Source organism: Bubalus kerabau, chromosome 1, assembly GCF_029407905.1.
Source record: "Bubalus kerabau isolate K-KA32 ecotype Philippines breed swamp buffalo chromosome 1, PCC_UOA_SB_1v2, whole genome shotgun sequence".
Lineage (NCBI taxonomy): Eukaryota > Metazoa > Chordata > Mammalia > Artiodactyla > Bovidae > Bubalus > Bubalus kerabau.
In genome coordinates, this window is record NC_073624.1 from 89,917,541 (window position 1) to 89,927,001 (window position 9,461).

General features: G+C 42.2%; 1 protein-coding gene across 2 annotated transcripts in view; it reads right to left on the reverse strand.

Moving 5' to 3' along the window:
- The window catches only part of RPAP3 (RNA polymerase II associated protein 3), a 36,341-nt gene extending 34,078 nt beyond the window's left edge, over positions 1 to 2,263 (reverse strand). The window contains exon 1 of one of the 2 annotated variants that reach the window (XM_055581842.1): positions 2,107 to 2,263. In XM_055581842.1, the coding sequence (XP_055437817.1) occupies positions 2,107 to 2,219 (113 nt within the window). In that variant the 5' untranslated portion in view covers positions 2,220 to 2,263. Of the gene's footprint in view, positions 1 to 2,086 lie in introns of both variants that reach the window. The other variant, XM_055581846.1, reaches the window with a different exon arrangement.
- Positions 2,264 to 9,461: the final 7,198 nt, after the last annotated feature.

Genomic DNA, 9,461 nt, shown 5'->3' on the forward strand with positions numbered 1-9,461 from the left:
ACAATCAAAAATGTCTATAGACATTGTCAAATGTCCCCTGGGAAGCATAAAAACCCCTGGTTGAGAACCACTGTTAGAGGTATGTACAGATGCTACAGAACTGACCACAGAGGACAGGTATGAATCAGATGGTAGGGGGGTAGGTTTAAGGAAGGAGTCACCAGAGCTGCTGCTATTTAGCCATGTTTCAAAAGGGGCCAGTCAAGTGATTAATGTGGAGGAGTGGGCAGGCAGAATGAGGGACTAGGCAGAAGGATGGAAGAGAAGGCTAAGGAGGAGGATGGGACAGATCGTGAAATGCCAGGCCATGAGAGGTGACAAATGATCTGAAAGCCACGGGAAACATTAAGGTGGTAAAATAAAAGGGACATGATAATTCATTAGACTGAGAAGTTGGGGAGCACCTGCTGCTAAGTTGTTACAGTCATGTCCGACTCTATGCGACCCCACAGACGGCAGCCCATTAGGCTCCTCTGTCCCTGGCATTCTCCAGGCAAGAATACTGGAATGGGTTGCCATTTCCTTCTCCGATGCATGCATGCATGCTAAGTCACTTCAGTTGTGTTAGACTCTGTGCAACCCTATGGACAGCAGCCCTCAGGCTCCTCTGTCCACAGGATTCTCTAGGCAAGAATACTGGAATGGGTTGCCATTTCCTTCTCCAGCTGGGGAGCAGAGAAGGACGCAAAGTCTTAGATTTCTGGTTTGGGAGCCTGGTAAGATTAGTAGTACCATTTTGACTCAGGAATCATAATTTCAAAAGGAAAAGAGGTTTCAGGATGGCAGAACAAATGTAAAAATAGATTTTTTCAGTTTGGCATAAATTGATTTTGAGTTCTTATGAGATGTCGGGACGCAGTAAGTCGTTACAGAGGCCTAGAAATGTAAATTCGGGTGTCACTAGCATAATGGCAGAAGCTACAATCATGAGATTTGGACACATTTAATTACTTTGACAGTGGAGGGGGAAGGAAGAGAAGAGACCTGCAGAACATTAATATCTAGGGAACAAACAGAGGAAGAAATGCCAACACTAAAAATCAGGCAGTGGCATCTAGAGAGCTGGAAGGAAAACCTGGAGTTACTGTCACAGAAGAGAATTCCCATGAGTTCAAGAAGGCCACAGAGGTCATATGTGGGAAATAAAGTACATTGTATTTAGTCATTTAAATATTGTTTAGAGTTCAAATAGGCCATTTTTTTAAGGATAGAAGTAAAATGAGCTGAATAAATGAGATTATACGGGGATTAGTATTTCATCTTTGATAACCTAAAATTCTTCACGAGTATGGAGGGCAGAGGAACTGAAAAACAAAGTTAAAGAAGATACAGAAAAGTAGATGAATGATGGGCAAGGTCCCCAAATATGGGGAGGTGAGGGAAAGTTAGGCTGGGAGAGATAGAAGAGATTAGAAAAGGGATTCTCCTAAAACATGTTTGCAACCGCAGATAGGTCTTCTGACCCCTTAGCCTTGCCTCAGAAACTAAATTTAAGCTTTTTTCAGGCAGTTCACACGTTTGATCACATGTATCTATCTCATTAAAAAACAAAACTAGTACAATGCTTTGGCGAGGTGCTCAAAAACGTAAATAAAACCGCAGCAAGCCACTGAGATACGTGGGAGGTAGAAACCTGTTCCATTTTACCCATCATCTTTCCGCTCCCACGGAACCTGCGTCCAGGCTGGCAACCAGAAACTTCCAGCGCCTGAGGGTATCACTTTCATACCCAATATGCGGCCGAGCACTGCACACCCACGACTAAGTGGGGCGGGCCCCACACAGGTCTTCTCGAAAGAATGGATCCGCGATCCTGGACCACCGCAAATCGCCAAACTCCCAGAGCAGCAGAAATCGAGGGACTGACAGTAAAGCTGACCGTCCAGGCCCAGATTGCTCCGGGCCAGCCCCTCCCGAAACGCGCTCCCCGGTGCGCCGCTACCTGGACACCGCCGCGCCGCGCCCCCGCGCACGCCCTCGCCCTCTCCGCCTCACGCGGGACCATGGTAGCACCCCCTCCTCCCGCCGGGCGACCCCAAAAGCCTCCTCGCTACTGCAGCCCGGGTTAACCGCAGAGCCAGCTCACCCCACCAGGCCGTTACCAACCCCTCTTCCACTGCGTCCAGCCGGCAGCAACTCACGCCCGGCCCTGCCTTCCTAGACTTTCCCACAAGTCCTCGCGCGCTCTCGCCCCGCCCCCTGGAGCCGGGACAGAGCATGCGCAGAAGGTCAGATACGCTGTGCCCTGCTTTTCAGGGCACAACTAGAGTATTGACAGGTGTGTTAAGGCAGGGTCTGCGGCTTTGCCTGCTTCTAGTGTGACCGTATTTCCCAGTAGGTATTACAAAAAATGCAAGATCATCCTGACTTGCTTTGATTCCCCAAATAATAACGCCTTGAAATATTTCCTTGGATCTTCCTCAATTTTGTCTCTAATATTTGCCTTGCTGTATGTAATATTTTACAACCTTTGTGAGTATGATAATCATATGAGAAAGTTACCCCTTGTCTACCATGAACAGGCTATGTAAACTGGTAACTCTAGCAGTTTTTTCTTTTAAGTTCTTATGTGCGGCAAACGAGTTTTTCAGTCTGACTGCCTTGCACATTTCAAGTAAACTCTTTCTAAACGAGTCTGGGTCTTGGATGTGTGTCAGTATTAAGGTCAGTCATTAGATTTGCCCTGGCCACAAAGAAAAAAAAGAATATGAAACTTTTAATATTTCATAGTCCTATTTCCTGAATGAGTGAGCTTTCACTTTTCATAGCAACTCAAATTATAAAACAAAAATAATTTTAAAAGAAGCGAAACAACCTTTTTGTTGAAAGAAGCAAAGCTTTCCATTTGAAATAGCCCTCACCGAGGGATGGAACCCATGCCCCCTTCAGTGGAAGCTTGCAGTCCTAACCACTAGACCACCAGGGAAGTCCCAAAGCAACTATGTTTTTAAAAATTAATTCTGGCAGAGTCAATTGAGAGAGAACGGGGACAGCTGGCTGCTCTAGTAAAACATCATAGATTCTCTCACATCTCTCTCTCTCTCTCAAGTAACATGATAATCAGTTGCTGGGCAAGTATAGAATCAAAGCAAGAGGACTTAGTCAAATAGTCTTGATGGCCCCCACCATCGCTTAACCCTGAGGCTCCCACTGTCCTGCAAAAAGCCATGCCTGAATGGCAGCCTTCCCTCTGCAAGGGAGGTTGAAGGTTTTTCTTAGCAGTCATGTGCTCATCTAAAAACTAAGAATTGATAAATAAGGAAGAAGAGAGCATTACTGAGAGCAACCAGTACCCTTTATTAAAGGCTTTATTAAGTATTCATCAAAAGAATAGTGAATAAATAAATTAGTCCATACTGTGAGAAATCCAAGCTCACTGTAACCTGAGGAAAAGGGCTGAATTCTGAAATACTAATCCTGCCACTTACTGAAAATGTGATCTGAATGTATCCGTACATTGAGGCTTAATCTAAATTAAAATGAAGATAAAAATACTACTAGAGTGAGAAAGCATATGTAATCAGCCTACTTAGCACAATTTGGGACATGGTAAGAGCTTAAGAAATGTTTCCTGTCCCTCCATCCTGCAAAGGTAAAATCCAGACCCTGGGATTGAATAACTTTCCCCTGCATCTCTCCCTGTCTCCCACTTGACTACCTGGAAGACCTCTGAAGAGGTCTCTAAGGAGCACAAGTTCTAGGTATCAGGAGATAAAGGTTAAGGTTGATAGCAAGGAAGGTAAACTGCTTATCCAAGAGCAAAATGATATCTGTATAATAAGGGTTTATTCATTGGAAGGACTGATGCTGAAGCTGAAGCTCCAATACTTTGGCCACCTAATGCAAAGAGCCAACTCATTAGAAAAGACTCTGATGCTGGGAAAGATTGAAGGTAGCAGGAGAAGGGGATGACAGAGGACGAGATGGTTGGATGGTATCACCAACTCAGTGGACATGAGTTTGGGCAAGCTCCAGGAGGTGGTGAAAGACGGGGAGGCCTGGAGTGCTGCAGTTCATGGGATCACAAAGAGTCAGATACAACTGAGCAACTGAACAACAATAATAAGGGAGACAAGAATTATTAGAAGGAATAAGCATGCTATTTTATTTTGCTTGTCTCACAACAATGGTCATATTATCCCCATTCTGATAAGGACACTGACCTGAATAATTAAGGAATTTTCCCAAATAATCTGCAAATGATGGAGGCTGGTGAGTCAGAGCTGGGTAGTCTGACATCAGAGCTGGCCTCTGTGACCCCCTGTTCTGCTGTCCCCAGTCTTGCTCATTTGACTGTGAGCACCCCTGAGGAAGGGTAATAGGAGGCTGTGTTATCCACCTGTACTCTGTAACTTACCTGAGGCACTCCTCAATACCTGGCATTTTCCTAGCATCTGTGGCCTAAATAACATGTTCACAGGTGAGAAGTCTCCTTGTGTCTCTCTGGCACTTCCTCCTCCCGCAGCTTGGTCAGCCTCTGCAACCACAGAAGCTGCCTCCAGAGGCATGCTTACGTTCCCTGTGTACATGGTCAAGGGGCTGGTTATCAGGGCCAGGAACCACCAGTCTCCATTTACCCCCTCATAGTCTATGTGCAATGCTCCTTCCACTTTTTTTTTTAAGACTTTATTTTTTGAGAGCAGTTTTGGGCTTACAATAAAATTAAGATAAATGTACAGAAAGTCTCATGTCTACTCGAAGAAGGTGGTCTTTGCCCCTCTCCCTTTCCTTGGCTATAAAATTGTACTCCACTTAGTACTTGGAGCAGAGCTCCTTTGCCTTCATGCTTGCATCTCCTACAAGAATACTATATTAATAAACCTACTTCTTGCCAAAAAAAAAGATAAATGTACAGAGATTTGCATATACTCCTTGTCCCCCAATATGCATAGCCCTCCCCTTTTATCAACATCACTCACCAGAATGGAAAAAAAAAATGTGGGTTTAGACAAATGACTAATAACTATATATCTATGCTTATAATACCATACAGAGTATTTTCATTGTCCTAAAAATCCTCTGCGCTCCACATATTCATCTCTCCCCCTCAACTGCCACCCCCAATGACTATTGATCATTTTTACTGTTTCTACAGTTTTGCCCTTTCCAGAATGTCAAATAATTGAAATCATATAATATGGAGTCTTCTCAGTTTGGCTTCTTTCACTCAGTAATATGAGTTTCAGATTCCTTACAGGGCTTGATAGCTCATTTATTTCTAGCTCTGCGTTATATTCTATTGTTGGATGTACCACAATTTATTCACCTGCTGAAGGACATCTTGTTTGCTTCCAAGTCTGGGCCATGATGAATGGAACTGTTAAAAACTTTCATCTGCAGGATTTTGTGTGGGTAAAAGTTTTTAGTTCCTTTCATAGTACAATTGCCAAGGAGTGCAACTGCTGGATCATATGGTAAGAATATGCTTAGTTTTGTTACAGAATCATCAAGCTATCTTCTAAAATGGCTATACCATTTTGCGTTTCCACCAACAATGTCTGAGAGTTCCTGATCCTTCACATCCTCACCAGCATTTGATGTTGTTAGTGTTCCTGATTTTGACTATTGTAACAGATGTGTAATGGAAAATGGTGTGTTTTAATTTGCACTTTCAAAGAATAGCAAGGAGAGATAAGAAAGCCTTCCTCAGTGATCAATGCAAAGAAATAGAGGAAAACAACAGAACGGGAAAGACTAGAGATCTCTTCAAGAAAATTAGAGATACCAAAGAAACATTTCATGCAAAGATGGCTTGATAAAGGACAGAAATGGTATAGACCTCACAGAAGCAGAAGATATCAAGAAGAGGTGGCAAGAATACACAGAAGAACTGTACAAAAAAAGATCTTCACAACCCAGATAATCATGATGGTGTGATCACTGACCTAGAGCCAGACATCCTGGAATGTGAAGTCAAGTGGGCCTTAGAAAGCATCACTATGAACAAAGCTAGTGGAGGTGATGGAATTCCAGTTGAGCTATTTCAAATCCTGAAAGATGATGCTGTGAAAGTGCTGCACTCAGTATGTTAGCAAATTTGGAAAACTCAGCAGTGGCCACAGGACTGGAAAAGGTCAGTTTTCATTCCAATCCCAAAGAAAGGCAATGCCAAAGAATGCTCAAACTACCACACAATTGCACTCATCTCACATGCTAGGAAAGTAATGCTCAAAATTCTCCAAGCCAGGCTTCAGCAATACATGAACCATGAACTTCCAGGTGTTCAAGCTGGTTTTAGAAAAGGCAGAGAAACCAGAGATCAAATTGCCAACATCCGCTGGATCATCAAAAAAACAAGAGAGTTCCAAAAAAACATCTATTTCTGCTTTATTGACTATGCCAAAGCCTTTGACTGTGTGGATCACACTAAACTGTGGAAAATTCTGAAAGAGATGGGAATACCAGTCCACCTGACCTGCCTCTTGAGAAACCTATATGCAGGGCAGAAAGCAACAGTTAGAACTGGACATGGAACAACAGACTGGTTCCAAATAGGAAAAGGAGTACGTCAAGGCTGTATATTGTCACCCTGCTTATTTAACTTATGATGCATCTCATGATGCAGCGTATGTCATGAGAAATGCTGGGCTGGAAGAAGCACTAGCTGGAATCAAGATTGCCAGGAGAAATATAAATAACCCCAGATATGAAGATGATGCCACCCTTATGGCAGAAAGTGAAGAGGAACTAAAAAGCCTCTTGATGAAAGTGAAAGAGGAGAGTGAAATGGTTGGCTTAAAACTCAACATTCAGACAACTAAGATCATGGCATCTTGTCCCATCACTTCATGGGAAGTAGACAGGGAAACAGTGGAAGCAGTGTCAGACTTTATTTTTGGGGGCTCCAAAATCACTGCAGGTGGTGATTGCAGCCATGAAATTAAAAGATGCTTATTCCTTGGAAGGAAAGTTATGACCAACCTGGATAACATATTAAAAAGCAGAGACATTACTTTGCCAACAAAGGTCCATCTAGTCAAGGCTATGGTTTTTCCAGTGGTCATGTATGGATGTGAGAGTTGGACTGTGAAGAAAGCTGAGTGCTGAAGAATTGATGCTTTTGAACTGTGGTGTTGGAGAAGACTCTTGAGAGTCCCTTGGACTGCAAGGGGATCCAACCAGTCCATTCTAAATGAGATCAGTCCTGGGTGTTCAATGGAAGGACTGATGTTGAAGCTGAAACTCCAGTACTTTGGCCACCTCATGTGAAGAGTTGACTCATTGGAAAAGACTCTGATGCTGGGAGGGATTGGGGGCAGGAGGAGAAGGGGACAACAGAGGATGAGATGGCTAGATGGCATCACCGACTTGATGGACATGAGTTTGAGTAAACTCCAGGAGTTGGTGATGGACAGAGAGGCCTGGCGTGCTGTGATTCACAGGGTCGCAAAGAGTCGGACACGACTGAGCGACTGAACTGAATAACGTTTGAGGTGGAGTGTCTTTTTATATGCTTATTTGCCATCTATATATCTTCTTTAGCCTGTTGATGGTTGATGTCTGTTAATGTCCCATTCATTAATTGGTTGTTGACTTTTTGTGGAGTCTCAAGATTTCTTTCCATGTTTTGGATAACAGTCTTTTTTAAATATGTCTTTTGCAAATATTTTCTCCCCATCTGTGACTTTTCTGCTGATTCCCTTGATCTTGTCTTTCCCAAAGCAGAAGTTTTTATTTTTAATTGAAGTATAGTTGATTTACAATGTTTCAAATGTACATGCCACCCCACTCCAGTACTCTTGCCTGGAAAATCCTATGGATGAAGGAGCCTGGTGGGCTGCAGTCCATGGGGTCGCGAAGAGTCGGACACGACTAGGCGACTTCACTTTCACTTTTCACTTTCATGCATTGGAGAAGGAAATGGCAACCCACTCCAGTGTTCTTGCCTGGAGAATCCCAGGGACAGGGGAGCCTGGTGGGCTGCCGTCTGGGGTCGCACAGAGTCGGACACGACTGAAGCAACTTAGCAGCAGCAGCATATAGACACACATATATGTGTTCTTCTTCAGATTCTTTTCCTTTATAGGTTATTACAAGATATTGAACACAGTCCTCTGTGCTACACAATAGAGTCTAAATTCTCAGTTTACCCCTCCTCCCTCACTTCCCCCCTTGGTAACCATGTTTGTTTTCTATGTCAGACTAGAAACAGACAAAAAGACTGTGAATCTGTTTTTGTTTTGTAAGTCAGTTCATTTGCATTTTTTTTTAGATTCCAGATATGTGATAATATGATTTTTGTCACTGTCTGACCTACTTTACTTAGATTGATAGTTTTTAGGTCCATCTATGTTGCTGCAAATGTCATTATTTCATTCTTTTTTATGAGTGAGTAATATTCCTGTGTGTGTGTGTGTGTGTGTGTGTGTGTATCACACCTTCTTTATCCATTCATCTGTTGATGGACATTTAGGTTGATTCCATGTCTTGGCTATTGTAAATAGTGCTAACATTGAGGTGCACCTTTTCAAATTAGAATGTTTGTCTTTTCCGGGTATATGCCCAGAAGTAAGACTGCTGGATCATATGGTAGCTCTATTTTTAGGTTCTTAACAAACCTCCATACTCTTCTCCATAGTGGCTGCACCAGTTTACATTTCTACCATCAGTGTAGAGGGTTTCCTTTTCTCCAAACCCTTTCCAGCATTTATTATTTATTGACTTTTTGACAATGGCCTGACTGGTGTGAGGTGATACCTCATTGTGGTTTTAATTTGCATTTGTCTAATAATTAGTGATGTTGAGCATCTTTTCATGTGCCTCCTGGCCATCTGGTATGTCTTCTCTGAAGAAATGTTTATTTAGGTCTTCTACCCATATTTTGGATTGGATTGGGGTTTGGGGTTTTTTGGTTTTGGTTTTTGTTTTTGTTTTGTTTTGTGTTTTTTTTTTTTTGATGTTGAGCTGGTTTTGGTTTTGGTTTTTGGTTTTTACATTGAGCTACTTATATATTCTGGAAATTAATCCCTTGTCAGTAGCATCATTTGCAAATATTTTTCTCCCATTCTGTGGGTTGTCTTTTTGTTTATGGTTTACTTTGCTGTGCAAAAGTATTCAAGTTTAATTAGGTCCCATTTGTTTATTGTTGCTTTTGTTTCCATTACTCTAGGAAGTGGATCTGAAAAAATATTTCTTCAGTTTATGTCCAAGAGTGTTCTTCCTATGTTTTCCTTTAGGCATTTTATAGTAGCAAGTCTTCCATTTAATCCATGTTGAGTTTACTTTTTATATGGCATTAAAGAATGTTTAATTCCACTCTTTTATGTGTAGCTATCCAGTTTTTCCCCAATAACATTTAAAGAGACTGTCTTTTCTACATTTTATATTCTTGCCCCCTTTATCATAGATTAATTGCACATCAGTTCATGGGTTGTTTCTGGGCTTTCTATCCTGTCCCATTGATCTATGTTTTTGTGTTCTATTTTTGTTCCAATACCATACTGTTCTGACTACTGTAGCCT